Here is a 17,031-nt window from a genome sequence, read left to right on the forward strand (position 1 = left end):
CTAGCTTCCTCCATAGCAGGACCACACTGGCCTTTCGAGCAATACAAAAACTGAATTGGGTGTAAATGAAATGGGAAATATATTTTCTTATGGACTTGTCTGTTTGATTCTAATAAGTTTACACGTTTCACTGTGGGTTAGGGAAGCCTAATCACCTTACACAAATTCCCCTCACCACCATCAAGAAAATCAAAGTAAATATCTCCCGATCTCTCTCTATAAAAACATGGACACAACCTGCAGCATCTACTTGACGCCCATCAGCCATGGTGTGATGATTTGTGGTTGTTCCTCCATGGCTTATTTTGGACTTCACTCACCGACACATGGTAGCGGCACACACGTGTGTAAATGTGACCTGCAAAAAATCTGATCGGCTGCCGATTTATTTGTGCATCTCTAGGCTCTACAGGTCAGCAAAATTCATAGTAGTATACTTTCTATACCTTTATACCTTCCACGCCTACCAAACACCCTAAAAACTCTGGATGTGAACCATGACTGTTGAGGTGCACTACACCATATCCGGCCCTAGGAGCCTCATAAAGAACCCTGGTTGGGTTCTAGATGAAACCCCTTGGAAGGTTCTGGATGGAACCATTTCACCATCAAAGGGTTTACTGTAGAACCGCTCAGAGAAAGTTCTAGGTATAACATTGTATTTTGGGTTCTAGGTAGAACTATCTGAAAGAGTTCCAGGTGTAACATTTTTTAATGGTTCTACCAGGAACCAAAAATGTTTGGGGACATGGGGACACTATCATTTCTTAAGAACTATGTCTGTATGACATGGGGACAGGTTTTGGGGACAAGCTGAAGAACCCTATATGGTTCTAGTTAGCACCTTTATTTCTAAATAACAAAAAGCAAAGATTATAGGATATGATCTATACTGGTAACTATCTGGAGACCCCTTAGACTTATATTGCACACTTATAGGGATCCTGATCCCCAGTTTGAGAACTACTGCTTTAGATCCCCACTGCCACCAAGTTGTATTAAGTAAGTGATTTCATAAGTTTTGGATAGCAGACTAAAATTGAATTTCAGACTTGCTGTGAAGGGTCATTTGATCCCTTCAACTAATTATGTTTTTACATTACCAACTGAGTGCAACTTCCAATCTTGTGTTTCAAATTTCGGTTTACATTTGGATGGTGGACTGAAATTTTCAATAGCCAATGCTGACTGTCATTACATTTTAACATTTGAATTATCACATACACATACTGTAAATACAGTCATACAAGAGTCCCAAGAGATTTGTCATTCCAGTCTAACAGAGGGGTACTCAAACACACCGACTGTGTTCCCACTCCACATAGCCCCTAATGTCACAGTGATGGCCGTGACAAAGTGACTGTCATGTATGATTTGAGTGTGCTCACCCCGTTGATGTGAGGCATCCCTGCGCTGCACTCCACACAGCAGGCTTGTTGGATCAGCTCCCTGGCAGCCTCCCCCTCTCTGTCCTCATATGCTGCTTGGATGTTCTCCAGAGTGGGAGAAGGAACCAGTGCAGAGCCGGGCCCCGGACCCTCCACCAGCGATGCCTTGGCTCCCATTTCCTCCCCAGGGCCTGGTGGAGCAGAGGACAGACACAGACGGACTTTAGTCGGCAGTCCTGTTAGCAGCATGTGCCCAGAACTAGGTCACCTTATTAAAGGATGCTCTCATGGCATGAAGAGTACAGCTGAATGAATTAGTGCACACTGTGAAAGAGAAATAGTGGCAGGTGAAATAACCACTTGACACTGAACTCACATTACACTATTGGTATTCAAAGGCAAATAATAATGCCAATACTCTTGTGCTCAACATAACGATATCAAGTATTCAGAGCCAATTTTCCAAAGCTAATGATGGTATATGGTTGAAGCACTGAGGCTTCCCAGCAAGATGTGTGGAGAATATTTTCATTTCCTGAGAACATTGAATTAGTGCATGTTACATTAGTACAGTGGGCAAATGAGGCATTGTTACAGTTTGTGCAATATGTGAAAATGGGATGTGAATTAAACCATAAATAAATAAAAACATATGGCCAAGTGTTCTGCTAATACACAACACATTAGGACCTGAAAGGTAACTGGTTGTGATAAAATAAAGATAGATTTAGTGTCTATATTTTTGATGACATCAGAAGCAGCATCAAACCAGTTTCCCACCATAATAACCGAAACAAAATCAATACACATGATCATCTTCCTTTAAGTTGCATTAGCCATCATAAAATATGGATCGCAGGCTGATATCTTTCATCAGAGCCCAGAACTAGCTTAACATGACGAGTCAATGAAGAACGTGTGACTGGTGAAGTTAAAATGAGGAGATCATCAATAGTATATCTCCTCATTTCACTACAAGAACATAAATAAGGTGGCAGCCGGCTGGAGAAGCCTTATCAAGGTAAATAAGAACCTAGCTGTTGGCTTTATTGTATGTCGTTTCCAGTAAATATCACAAAATAAAACGTGTTTTCTGTCTATAAATTACAAACGTAGGACTATAGAAAGTTTCAGCCATCCTTTGAGAGTTTACATCTCCAGTCTGATCTGGAGCGCACAGCTGATAGCTACGTGCTTTATTTACATGACGGAAGAAGTGCAGATTTATTGGATTCAGTGCAAGCTTGCTGTTAGGACACAATGGCTAGAATATGACACATCTAAGGATGTAATGTTCATAGACATGATGCAGGGAGTGAGAGACTGTGTATGAGGCAGAGGATGGAGGGGTGGGGGGGCGGACTGTATGTCTTTTGTAGTGTGTGAACTGTCTGAGACAGAGAGAAAGAAAAGTTTTCCATTTCATTTATTATGTCTTTTCATTGACTGAGGTTCCAGGCAGTGCACTTCCTCAGGTAATATCAGGCCTGTGCAAACCAGAGTCAGACCACAGCAAGTGTTTCCTGGCCTCCAGCAGTAAAAGGAGTGAATGACTTTGTACAGAATCAGCCTGTTCATTTACAACTCCATGGTTCTCATCGTCGGGCCCGTCTTTGCACATCATACTGTATCTAGTATTGACACATTTCTTGGTAAATAAGATGAAACCTTTGCTCATAACCCAAACGCACAACACATAATAAATGCTGGTGAATGTGGGCCTCGCTGTCAGTTACGTTGGTTATTCCTTTCACCCGCGAACACTTGTTTCCTTTTTCAGCTGTGTTTCAGCTACATGTGCCTGCTTCCTGCAGCCCACAGGCTTTCCTATGAATGATTAAGACAAAGAGTGACTGGCCTGCTGGAGGCTATATGACAAATCCTGAGGGAGTGAAACCATTAGACACATGTGCACCTCCCATCAACCATCAATACTCCCCGATCACGCCATTACACGGTCTGTATGGGAAAGCTAAAAGAAGAGGAAGGGAGAGGGATGAGGCTGCCAACATCTCCATTACTGAATTTCCCCTTTTATTTGTCAATGTGGTTGAGTCAGGTTTCAGTTTGGAGATCAAAGGGAACATACATTCCTAACTTCTGCTACATGAACAAACAACATCAGGGTGATCAGCTGTGGCTGTGACGAGAGATGAGGAGGAGACTTGAGGATCATCAGTTCACATGGCAGAAATTAAACTCAGGATCATGTTGCAGACCAGGGGCGTTTCTAGGATTCAAAGAAAGGGGGGGGTTAGCCCCAAGGCAATTTTTTTGGGGCCCATCTGGGGCCGCGGATATCCATTGTTTCAGACAGTTCATAGATTGGTTCAATCAGAAAGAGTGTGATTTTGCTCTGTAGTTTTGCTTGCATTCAGTATATGATGACACAAGAGACAGAATTTCAGGGTCATAGTGAAATTTGACAACACAAATATGAACTTTCCTCAAATAAAGAGAAATAATTTTCCTGCTTGTAAAGGAAAGACTGATAAACTAGCTTTCATATCCGCGTCACTCCCAGATCCTAATTCTTAAAGGGACCGCACACAATGGATGGAGAATGGACCTGACAGCGTCAACTTTATATCGTTAAGTATGATGATGGCTATTGGATTGTAATTTGAAGAGGGAGAAAACATACAAACCAGAACGCACGCACATATGTAGCATGTTAGAGTTATAAATAACTTGTTCATGTGAGAAACAATAGATTAATTTAATGACTTCACCAACATAAAAATAAATTATATACAGGTGCTGGTCATATAATTAGAATATCATCAAAAAGTTGATTTATTTCACTAATTCCATTCAAAAAGTGAAACTTGTCTATTATATTCATTCATTACACACAGACTGATATATTTCAAATGTTTATTTCTTGTAATTTTGATGATTATAACTGACAGCTAAGGAAAATCCCAAATTCAGTATCTCAGAAAATTAGAATATTGTGAAAAGGTTCAATATTGAAGAGACCTGGTGCCACACTCTAATCAGCTAATTAACTCAAAACGCCTGCAAAGGCCTTTAAATGGTCTCTCAGTCTAGTTCTGTAGGCTACACAATCATGGGGAAGACTGCTGACTTGACAGTTGTCCAAAAGACGACCATTGACACCTTGCACAAGGAGGGCAAGACACAAAAGGTCATTGCAAAAGAGGCTGGCTGTTCACAGAGCTCTGTGTCCAAGCACATTAATAGAGAGGCGAAGAGAAGGAAAAGATGTGGTAGAAAAAAGTGTACAAGCAATAGGGATAACCGCACCCTGGAGAGGATTGTGAAACAAAACCGATTCAAAAATGTGGGGGAGATTCAGAAAGAGTGGACTGCAGCTGGAGTCAGTGCTTCAAGAACCACTACGCACAGACGTATGCAAGACATGGGTTTCAGCTGTCGCATTCCTTGTGTCAAGCCACTCTTGAACAACAGACAGCGTCAGAAGCGTCTCGCCTGGGCTAAAGACAAAAAGGACTGGACTGCTGCCGAGTGGTCCAAAGTTATGTTCTCTGATGAAAGTCAATTTTGCATTTCCTTTGGAAATCAGGGTCCCAGAGTCTGGAGGAAGAGAGGAGAGACACACAATCCACGTTGCTTGAGGTCCAGTGTAAAGTTTCCACAGTCAGTGATGGTTTGGGGTGCCATGTCATCTGCTGGTGTTGGTCCACTGTGTTTTCTGAGGTCCAAGGTCAACGCAGCCGTATACCAGGACGTTTTAGAGCACTTCATGCTTCCTGCTGCTGACCAACTTTATGGAGATGCAGATTTCATTTTCCAACAGGACTTGGCACCTGCACACAGTGCCAAAGCAACCAGTACCTGGTTTAAGGACCATGGTATCCCTGTTCTTAATTGGCCAGCAAACTCGCCTGACCTTAACCCCATAGAAAATCTATGGGGTATTGTGAAGAGGATGATGCGAAATGCCAGACCCAACAATGCAGAAGAGCTGAAGGCCACTATCAGAGCAACCTGGGCTCTCATAACACCTGAGCAGTGCCACAGACTGATCGACTCCATGCCACGCCGCATTGCTGCAGTAATTCAGGCAAAAGGAGCCCCAACTAAGTATTGAGTGCTGTACATGCTCATACTTTTCATGTTCATACTTTTCAGTTGGCCAAGATTTCTAAAAATCCTTTCTTTGTATTGGTCTTAAGTAATATTCAAATTTTCTGAGATACTGAATTTGGGATTTTCCTTAGTTGTCAGTTATAATCATCAAAATTAAAAGAAATAAACATTTGAAATATATCAGTCTGTGTGTAATGAATGAATATAATAGACAAGTTTCACTTTTTGAATGGAATTAGTGAAATAAATCAACTTTTTGATGATATTCTAATTATATGACCAGCACCTGTATATATATACACACACACTGTATATATATATGCTTCAGCCCCCCTAAAATGGGCCTAACGACGCCCCTTGCTATGTCTATTATTTACTTTGTATTGAATAAATGATGGCAGAATTCATTTGGATGATAAAGACATACAAATAAGATTCTGTTTGGTAAAACAGCACTAGAGGCGACCCGATGAAAATGTGATATAAGGCGCATACTTATTTATTTATTGGTTTATTTGAACGGGACAGTGCACATTAATAAAAACATTTCTGCAAATGTGCCAGAGTTAGCCAAAATGCTATTTTTCATCTATAGTCCCAAGAGGCAGATGTTACAAAATAAACCTAAAAACAATGTAAGATTAAAGTTAAAAGGTTATACAATATTGACACTTAATGCGTGGACAAAACAATGAAAAAAAGTGAGAATAACTATGCTAAAATAGAAACATGGACTAAAAACAGTATTATGCTGTAGTTGTTTAGACACTAAAAAACATCCACGTCAGAGGCACAAAACATAAAAGCATACAGAGTATGTGAAATACATAAATCACTCAGACACAGCTAAACAACAATAAAAGACATGCATGCAGGTAGTTGACGGTCGACCGGCAATTTAAAGAAAGACAGAAAGGTGACAACAGACAGATCGAGGAAAGTTCAACACAGACAGAGAAACAGTTACATTCTAGTGCTGACAAAGCTAGGTACTAACTAACCATTTCTGTAAGTGAGATTTAAATGACCTGTATGTGTGTAGTTCTCTAATGGTCACTGGGATGGAGTTCCATTGTAGTGCACGAGAATAATCAGGTCTCTTAAACCTTCCAAAGCAAAGGATGTATTTGGTATGGATGCAGTTATGCTCAAAGAACTTAACACAACACTAACAGATCCCATCAGCAAAATCATCAACCTCTCAGAGCATGTTTCCCAGTGTTTGGAAGTCGGCTGCTGTTGTTCCAGTATTCAAAGATGGAGATCCCCTTTCTACCTGTAATTACAGACCCATCAGTATCCTGCCAACAATATCAAAAGTTGCAGAGAAGTTGGTAGCTGAGCAAATGATCTCCCATTTGAATACCAGTTATTTTGCCCTTCACCCAATGCAATTCGGCTTCAGAGCCAATTATTCTACTGAGACAGCCACCTGTTTCTTCACAGAAAAAAAATCTAATTTCTAATGGACAAAGGGGGAGCTGTTGGAGTTGTGTTTCTTGATCTCAAGAAGGCATTTGACACTGTTAACCATAGCATTCTTTTGTCTAAATTGCACAGCTACAATTTCTCCTCAGGTACACTTAAATGGATTGAATCGTATTTGCTAAATAGATCACAGTATGTCCAAATACAGAACTATCAATCTACCGCCCTACACTTGTCCACAGGCATCCCACAAGGATCTGTCCTGGGCCCACTGCTGTTCTCTTTATATATCAATGATCTGCCATCAGCATGCCCTGACACCAACATCCAAATGTATGCAGATGACACTGTGATTTACTTGCATGGTAGCAAAATGGGACAAGTGGCAAATGATCTCACTAACTCCATGGTTCATGTTTAGGTCTAAACAGACGTTTAGACCTAAACACCCGCTGTCAGTGTTTTAAATACATTGATAAGGCAGGGTATGCTGAATGCAGCCTCTGCTCCAAGGAGATAAAGTACAGCAACAAGGGCTCACATGCCCTCTCATCACACTGACAGACACTGTTCACTGTGATGACCACAGCCAGTGTACTAACAGTCCCAACAGTTAACAGCTATTATTTTACTTTTAGAATGCTACATTTTAAAGCTCATATTTAAAATAAAATGCTCCTGGTATGTGTGACACATATCTGCACTCATTTTGTTTTGCACAGGTTGCACGTTATTGTTTTGAAAAGATATGCAGTGTAAAACTCAGTAAAACTCTTTATTGCCAAATATTTGAACTCGTTTAGTTTTTCACAGGTTGCACTTTATTGTTATTATCTTGAAAAGATATTCAGTGCCAAATATTAGTTATTTTTTGCACAGATTGAACTTTATTTGCATTGTTCTAACAAAGTGATTGCACATTGTATTTGTTTTTGTCTGATGGAGCAATCTGGTTTACTTGAAAGTGATTACAATTTTCTTTATTCTATTATTTGAAAAAGCACAGATGGAGGAGTCACAAAATGTTGTTATTTCAATAAAAGTTCAACATGGACCATTTTGTTACAATTTTGTTGGGGCGGTGGGGCATGAACATTTTTCTTCCTCCAAAGTGGGGCGTGACAGAAAAAGTTTGAGAACCACTGCGTTAACCTAACAATAGCACTCGTTCAATGGTTGCCTAGTAACATTTTATTAAAGTAAGCAAACTGAAAGAAGAAAAACACTCCGTCTGATCGGGCAACAAAAAGGTAGTCCGGTGCCAAATAGAATTTCATTCAGTGGTCTCAATGGAAATGTTGGGCTCTCAACAATTCTCTACATGCTGATGGAGAACCACAAACACTCAGTAACCAGTATTTTACTAAATGACCATCACATAGCAGGTGTTCCTGAGTGCTGCTGATCAGCGTCAGAGTGAAGCTTTCAGGGGAATTTCCACATCTCCATACCAAACAATCAGCTGTTTCACTTTCCCTTGGAAAAAACACACACTGGTGACATCGCTTACAAGCCCAACTAAATCATTCACACACTTACACACAACCAATACACAATGATTGAATGAACATGCATCTGTATCTGTAAGGTATTACTTGTTAAAGTCAGAAGGATTTCACAGATACCAAATGCTCGTTGTCACTTAACAGCTTCATGCGTCTCTGTTGACCCAGTGATCCTAGAGAACAGAAGATCCCACCACAAGCTTCCTCTTTTCATGAAACACTGCAGTGAAGAGGGGATCTTTCACTGTATGTATCCCTGAGCTAATCTATCTGGAGTTAGCTCTGTGTGTAGTACTTCTCATAGGAAGTGGAGTCCGCTATTTAAAAAGTTGCATTGTGAAAATAAATACATTTAATGAAGCACACTATTTATTGTCAATGAAATGGAACTATAAATTGGGTAAACATAATGAACAAAGTAGCAACGTTAAAGGGACAGTGTAACATTAAGGGGGTTTATTGGCAGATATTGAATATATTATTCATAACCATGTTTTAATCAGTGAAATCAACTGAAACTAAGAATCCTTGTGTTTTCGTTAGCTTAGAAAAAGCCATTTATATCTACATAGGGAGCGGGTTGCACCTCCATGTCTCTACAGCAGCCCAGAGCAGACTCTGTCTTATGTTATCTGAAGGTAGAGATGTGTTCTGAAACCCGGTATTAAACGGGCCCCGGTGCTAAATTATTAAAGATCGTAGTATTGATCAGCCCCGACGTTACTGGTGCTTTTTATTAGTCCTTTTTAATGTTTTGGTGTAATTTATTATCACGCTGCAGCATCTGCTCTCTCTGTCGGGCTGAGCTCCTCCGGCTACACAAAGACACAAACACACACACACACACAGACACACACAACGTGTGATCAGAGAGACCGCATATGTGCAATAAAATATTTGATACTAAAAAGCCAATACTTTATTAATACATCTGTGAACGTGTAAACAAAAGTGCAACCTAATTCAATCGGCCACCACTTCTATGTTTACACAATAACAACACGTATGATCAAAAGCTTCGGTTGTAAACGTCTCTGCTGGCTGAGACAAAGCAGCCAGGAGGACATGAAGACAGGAGGACATGAGGACATGAAGACATGAAGACATGAAGACTGGAGGACATGAAGACAGGAAGACAGGAGGACATGAAGACTGGAGGACAGGAGGACATGAAGACTGGAGGACATGAAGACAGGAGGACAGAATACAGAAGGACAGAATACAGAAGGACAGAAAGACATGAAGAAAGAACATGAAGACAGGACAGGAGGACAGAAGACAGGAGGACATGAAGACAGGAGGACATGAAGACAGGAGGACAGAAGACAGGAGGACAGAAGACAGGAAGACAGGAGGACATGAAGACAGGAGGACAGCAGGACATGAAGACAGCAGGACATGAAGACAGGAGGACAGCAGGACATGAAGACAGCAGGACATGAAGACAGGAGGACATGAAGACAGGAGGACATGAAGACAGGAGGACATGAAGACAGGAGGACATGAAGACAGGAGGACATGAAGACAGGAGGACAGAAGACAGCCAGGTGTTTTACATGGCTGCTAAAACGTTGCATGCAGCGTTTCGCCTTCGCGGCGTTTCCTCGTCAACTGTGAAACGGGCATCAAATTTTGGCTTCAAACTTTTTTTTAGCAGTGCAGTTTGATTAATTTGAGCTTTAACAATTTTAAGGCAATTCATTTCACATTTCTGCATTTTAAGCAATGCTGTGCAGCTGTCAGCATTCACACACATTGTGTGTAGGAAATGCATTTCTCTAGTTTTTGAGAGTGTCAAAAAGCATCTGGAGCAACATTTAGACTACGTCCCACTAAAATCCTCCATTTAAACCCAGTGTAATACAGCCATGCATACTTGAGTGAAATGTACTCAGGGTGTGACATCAGAATCAGGTTAATGTATTCTCATAAACAACCACTGCTGTACTAATGAGCTCCACAGTAATGAAGTCATCTGATTCCTCACAAAGCTCTGCAGATCACACTGGCTGAGATGTCAGTAAACTGATAGCAGAGTCAGAACTGTGCAGAGTAGCTTTAAGGCTCAGTCAGTGCTACATGTGCAGCATATAAGCAAGGCTCCAGTCAGCGTTTAGCCCGTCTGCTCCTCTCTCCTACTAACCTGCTCATAGCGAAGCAGCAAATCCTCTTCTTCCTCCTGCCTCCGTCACATTTAAAGCGGAGTGCTTTCTTTTCATGGCTTCCCTTCAGCTGCTGTGTGGCTTCTACCGAGCTGTGTTCCCTGGATGATCCGCCTCATCGCTAACCCTGTGACAGGCTGACGAGAGTGGGAGGATGGAGGAGGCAGAGGTTTGGAACAGGAGGAGGGGGTAGCAGGGAGAGGGAGCGGGGAATGATGCTCCTTTGTTTAAGAACCACGCCAGCCTCTGAGCTTCCAGTATCTCTCTCGCTCACCCCGGCTCTGCTTTAATCCACTGTAATCTTACTCTGAATAGCAGCTCCAAGTCCATCAGCTCCGACTGAAGATAGAATTATCGAGAAACAACTCACAAATATATGCTCCTTTTTTTGTTTTTAGGAAATGTTACTCCAACAGAAGTAAATTGTGCTTTAGTCTGGGACTAGTGAGTATTTGGGCGTGTTTAACAGTTTGTAGAGCACAATGGAACAGAGAGGAATAGGATATGTCAGGCTTTGATACACACACAATACTAGTTGGTAGATTCATTGTTGGTTTGTTTGTGCAAATGTTAAGAAGAAAAATCACCACACCGATCCTGTAATTTCCATCCCTCATAGAAACGCCAGTTCACCAGAACCAGTCGGTGTGTGACTGAGTGTAACGCTGCCCACAGGAGGCCAGCCGACCCGACTGCAGAGCCGGATTACTGTCTCCTTCTTAAGGGGGTATTATTTACATGCTGCACCTTGTTGATTAGCAGCATAGTCACAAAGCTCAAACTCCACTAGGACAGTCACTGCAACCAGCTGGTGAGGGTCAACACTTCCAATGCTATCTGCTCATGTTTACACATGTATAAATACACAGCTTTAGAAGGTGCATCCTCAAGAAATGATTTAATTCAATGATAACATTTCAGAAAGTAGTGACAATTTCCTGGATTTTCATTAGCAGGGCTGATCACTCCACATTTCACACAATTTGCTAGAAAAAAATGGCACAATGTTCTTCTAGAAACAAAAACATAATCCAACAGGTATGTTGAGTTGATGAGATTTTGTTTCGATTGCGGTTTGTCAAAGGGAAGCCCCTGAGATGATGAAGTTACCGTCACAAGTTTCCCTTTCTTTCTTTCTTAAGCCACGTCGAAAGGAGTCAGCTGAGGTGGTTCGGGCATCTAATTAGGATGCCTCCTGGACGCCTCCCACTAGAGGTTTTCCAGGCACGTCCAACTGGGAAGAGACCCCGGGGAAGACCCAGAACACGCTGGAGAGATTACATCTCCCAGCTGGCCTGGGAACGCCTCGGGATCCCCCAGAATGAGCTGGAACATGTTGCCGGCGAGAGAGAGGTCTGGGTCAGCCTGCTTGGCCTGTTGCCACCGCGACCCGACCCCGGATAAGCGGAGGAAAATGGATGGATGGATGCTAGAAAATGCATTTATGATAGAAAAGAGCAAATCATGCCATGTCTGCTTTATAACCTCGTTACATGCTTGTTGGCTCTTCCACAGCTCAGGTGAGAATTTAAAACTTAACATTACAGATGCAGAACACAATATTTAGACTTGGACTGAAGTTTGGACGTGACACAAAAACTGTCTTTGATCATAAAGTCCAGTGTTTCTTCTCAGGTTAATAAGTGAAGTGTATGAAGTACACTGCAGATGGGATTCTCTACTAACAGTGACACCAGCACAGGTTGTAGAGCCTACGTCTGGTGTGTCTGTATCTTCACCACACTGCCTTTTTGTAAACTAGGGTTAGAAAGAGCAAGAGACACCAAAGGAAGTTCAGATGAGGATATTTTCACCTTAGAGGCTGTTCTCATCCAGTGTTTGTAGCTATACCTACATGTGCTGCAATTCATAAATACCCCACAACATCAGTGACATAATCATGACCGAGTAAGTATAAAGATGGCAAACAGCACAGCGCAGTGCGGAGAGGAGGTGGATGGGTCTGACACACAGGAGAGCGTTGTTCGTGCCCCGAGTGAAACGACAAGTCAACGTTGATTTAATTGTCACGTAACTGCCGCACTGAAGTAACGCCACTAAGAACCCAATCCACAATCTTTTACACACCGTGGTATGAGGGTTAAACACCGTCTGTGGATTCATGAGCTCATGTGTTTTCTTTCTGCTTCTGTCTTCATGACTTTGCTCCTGAGAACAGTCTGTGAAACTGAAGGAGAAATCCACAGGAAACAGAAGGAGACAAGCTGGCCTAATATAAGACGGTCTGACATAGTCAGAAGGGAATTAGGTTCTAACCGGCCACTACAGGAAAGGTTCATTACGAAGCTATCATGATGTAAAAGTGAGTTCATTGGGAGGAATACATTTGTTTGGTGGGGATGTCTTCACATTGGGGCGGGTTGGGGCGGTACACAGAAATGGTGAAATTGTAGAGTGTTTACAAATCCAGACCAAGCCAACAAAGCAGTTTCCTAATAAATAACCTTCTGCCTGAGGGGCTTTACCGTGGCCCTCATCATAACATTCTACCTACACTGAGACCTCTCTGCCCTCCTGGTGTCTGTAGCCTGTGGAAGGCCACAGGGCCACCACTGACCTGTCACCAGGACTGTAATCTAGAACAGCATGACTAGCTGATTCTGCACTGTGCAGGAGCTGTCTTAAACCCATCGTGTTACACTGTGAAACTGGTCAAATACATGTTCGAATCAGGCACAAGGTGGTCTGAAGCAGAAGAAGTCAACCAGCACAACAAGAAATGCCCCACCTCAACTAAGGCAGGAAGTTAAAAGACAAATATAACAGCAGATCAGAACAGCTTCCTTGTTGCTGGGAAAAAGACGGATAGTCAACCTACTATAATGTGATCTACCATACTATCATTAACTAGTTGTCTTTACCACACTGCCGTACTACAACCTACTGTAGCATTAGTCTCTCCGTTAGTGTTGTGAGACTAACACTTTCACTGTGTCCAGCAGTCTCGTTCATACAGTTAGACAGCAACAGATACAAATAAAGAAATCACACTTTCAGTTCTCCTTTTGCTAATTTAAGCAGCGCTGCACTGGCTAACGTAGCTGATGCTTACAACATGACAGTCAGAAAACAAGAAGCGTGTGGAGGGGTAACTCACTGCTTTGTTGCTCCATGCTGCTGGGAGTGTTTCCAGTGTCCTGGGGAAGGCCAACAGACCAGTACGACATTCCTACTGGAGTTACTCGTTATAGCATCAGAGCAGAGGTCCACCAGAGAGGAGGCCGGGGTTCAGCTGTCTCTGCACAAAGACAAAGCAGCAATGATGAAGAACACACACAGCTTGTAAATAGACACAATGTAGCTGTACAGCCCAAACACAACCATATTCATATCAAAGTGATTATAACTATCGTTATGTTTGAAGTGTTTTGAATGATTGAGGATATCTGTTGGTATCTGATTGGATTGTTAGTAATGAATATTCTTCTATAAAAGGTGAACAAAATAGAAAAAATTATTTAAAAAAAATAATCCAATCCAACAAATCACCATCAAACTGTGAGCGTGTGCACAGTACCTTCGACCCTCTAGATGTGTTATTAACTTATTATTGAAGGAGTTGAAATGTTGAATCACAATATCGTGGACAGCTATAAAATACATGAGCCAGACTTTTGGAAAAACATAGGTGTGTTTTTTTTCGAGTGCACAATATTGTTGAATATTACAGTACAGCAAAAACTAGTCACTCTTCTCTGCACCAAACTTTCCTGAACTACATTATCATGTTTTAGAGAATTCTATTAAAGAATCTGGACCCAAGCCACAAAAGGTGTAAATGAACTTGGACTAATTTGTGATATGCTACGATTCTCAAAAACAGGAGAACTGATACGTTTACATGCAAGGATCTGTGACAGATAGAGGATCAGACTGCACAAAAAGCAGCGCTATGATTTCTGGATGTTACAGGGACTGTGATAAATGAAAGTTCACTGTGGGACTAATGAAGGAGTATCTTCTCTTAAGCCCCGTTCTGAATTGTGGAAAACAAAGTGAGAAAAAAAGAGAAGACCTGCAACACCTCTTATCCTCCTCAGTCGCATGTCATTAAATCAGTTTGCAGTTTAAAAATCTGTCTCTGAACTAGCCCTACGTTTTAAAGATCCGCCTCCTTTTGTTAATAAACGAGGGGGAACTTCAAAGACCGACTGGTTCCTGCTGATTTTGCATGTCATGAACCAAAGCAACCTCTGCAACAGAGGCTGTTGAGCTTGCTACCCAATGGAGGCTGCCCTGGTGGAACAACACACAGAACTAACCCCGCACTAGCTTGTGCCTCCACACATGTTGTGTCTTATTTATGAAACTACCAGAAAGCTGACGCCACATACAAGTGAGATAACAGCTGTAAACGTAGGAGCGACTCAGACTGTCTGTCCTCTGGTCTGGTAAAGTAACTGATGAAGGTCCAAAATGTAGTTAATAAATATCTCTGACAGCAGGTGATCGGGACAGTGTCCGTCTTCTGTCCTGCACTGTTGACCGATGCTCTTCTCCTACGCACCTGTCGCTCTACAGGTGAGCAGAAGTTCTGCTCTTTGGTGACATAAATCCCAGCTGACATTAGGTGAAGTCAGACTATCACAGGGCTGACACATAGAGACAGACAACTGTTCACGCTTACATTCACACCTATAGCTCAACCTAAGCTGCATGTCTTTGGACTGTGGGAGGAAGCCGGAGAACCCGGAGAGAACCCACACTGACACGGGGAGAACATGCAAACTCCACACAGAAGGGCCGGCCAGCCAGGGACCGAAGCCCCTCCTGCTGTGATATGACAGTGCTAATCCCTACACCACGTGCCACCCAATTCATTCAAATTAACTTAAGCTGTCTCTCCCCCCCCCCCCCCCCCCAACAGTCATCAGTCCCGAATCCAAAGGCAACATAAAAAGCACTATACATCCATTGGTGTGTGGACTGCAGTTTTGAAGCCTTGAGTTGGCCATCTTGTCTTTTTCTGCAACCAGAAGTGACCATATCTGGACTGCAGAGGAGTGACATCAGAGTGGCTCTGGTAGAGACCTGTCAATCACTGTGTAGCCCCGCCCTAAAGCATCCCCTGCTTTATGGTCTGTTTGACTCTAAATGGACCATAATGTACTAAATGAACATCATGCTGTATTGAAGAAGACTTGAAACTAGAGATTGAGACCATAAACTCATGTTTACAATGTTTACTGAGGTAATAAATCAAGAGAGAAGTAGAGTCATTTTCTCATAGACTTCTATACAATCAGAGGAGTCGCCCCCTGGTGGACACTAGAGAGAATGCAGCTTCAACACGTGATGCATTGGCTTCACTGTTCAGTACTGGATGTTGCCGCCTGCTACAGAACCCACTCAACGTATGAAAACTCTGAAATCACATGCCCAAATAAAAATGTGCATGCAATGTTGGGGAGACAGAAAGGAAAGCATAATAACTCTAGATTCAGCTATTGGTGCATTTTACTATTTACCTGATGATTTAAATAATGAACCATCCGAGTGTCCGTACAAGGAAATTGATCTTTCCTCCAAAAAAAAAAAAAGGTCCACTAATTGACAGACGTGTCTTTTTGGGCCCTATGCATCACTTGACAGACCCGGAATTGTAATTCCATCATTTGGACAGCATGTCAAATGTGTTTCAAAGCCCGGCGCTCTTCCTGGGGGTTTGAGCAAGACATAAGTAGAAGCATTCATTTATAAATGTCATGTCAAAGTAACAGTAATCATCTGTTAAATATGATGTGTTAAGTGTTTAGGTGAGTTTATTCACTTTCCTATTCATCATCCACACACAAGCAGGTGTGTATGTTTGTTTGTGCATACACATTCTATAGAGCCGAGTGTGCCAGCATCAAGAAGAGGAATGCCAATACAGTTTCTGTTCCAGAGTCCTTTTATAACCGACAATAAGTCGCTGAGATTGTAAATGGTAGGCCCACCTCTGCGCTGTAGTCCCACGTTAGCTAGAATGCAGGCGTCCCCTCATAAGTAGCTTCCTCTCTCCACACAGCCGGGTGCCGAGTGAAGCAGTTTGGAAAGTTTGACATGTTTTTAAAAATAGTGCTCTTTCTGGATTATAATAATACCGAAATAAACAGTACTTTAGGAGACATATACTAAACTATATTTCATAGTGCAAGTTATTCGAGATAAAATGAGATGGGTATTTAATGCACAGATTTTTAAAAGCAGGTTGTTTTTCTTCTAATGTAAACGCTGCGTGGACCCGATTTAAGGTAACTACTTTGTGCGCTCGAGCTGGAGCTACAACACCAGAACTAAAGTATTCTGACACAAGAGTTATCATGAGCCGACTCACCACATGGCTGACAGGTCCAGTGAGCATCACGAGAGGCCGTCTACGGGTCCAGGTCCTCCGGACACAGACGAGTTTGGCACTAACGTTGTGCTGGACTTCCTGATTCCACGATGCAAACTTTCCAATCTCCA

At 42.1% G+C, this 17,031-nt stretch overlaps 1 protein-coding gene across 3 annotated transcripts in view; it reads right to left on the reverse strand.

Annotated features, from left to right (window-relative positions):
• lrrk1 (leucine-rich repeat kinase 1) overlaps positions 1-17,031 on the reverse strand; it is a 97,891-nt gene extending 80,860 nt beyond the window's left edge. For all 3 annotated transcript variants that reach the window (XM_076090908.1, XM_076090909.1, XM_076090907.1), the window contains exons 1-3: positions 16,901-17,031; positions 13,679-13,819; positions 1,389-1,579 (exon numbers count right to left, since the gene is read on the reverse strand). In XM_076090908.1, the coding sequence (XP_075947023.1) occupies positions 1,389-1,579; positions 13,679-13,748 (261 nt within the window). In that variant the 5' untranslated portion in view covers positions 13,749-13,819; positions 16,901-17,031. The remainder of the gene's footprint in view (positions 1-1,388; positions 1,580-13,678; positions 13,820-16,900) is intronic.

This window comes from Anarhichas minor, unplaced genomic scaffold (genome assembly GCF_050575085.1).
Source record: "Anarhichas minor isolate MPS153535 unplaced genomic scaffold, ASM5057508v1 ptg000013l, whole genome shotgun sequence".
NCBI classification, from domain to species: domain Eukaryota; kingdom Metazoa; phylum Chordata; class Actinopteri; order Perciformes; family Anarhichadidae; genus Anarhichas; species Anarhichas minor.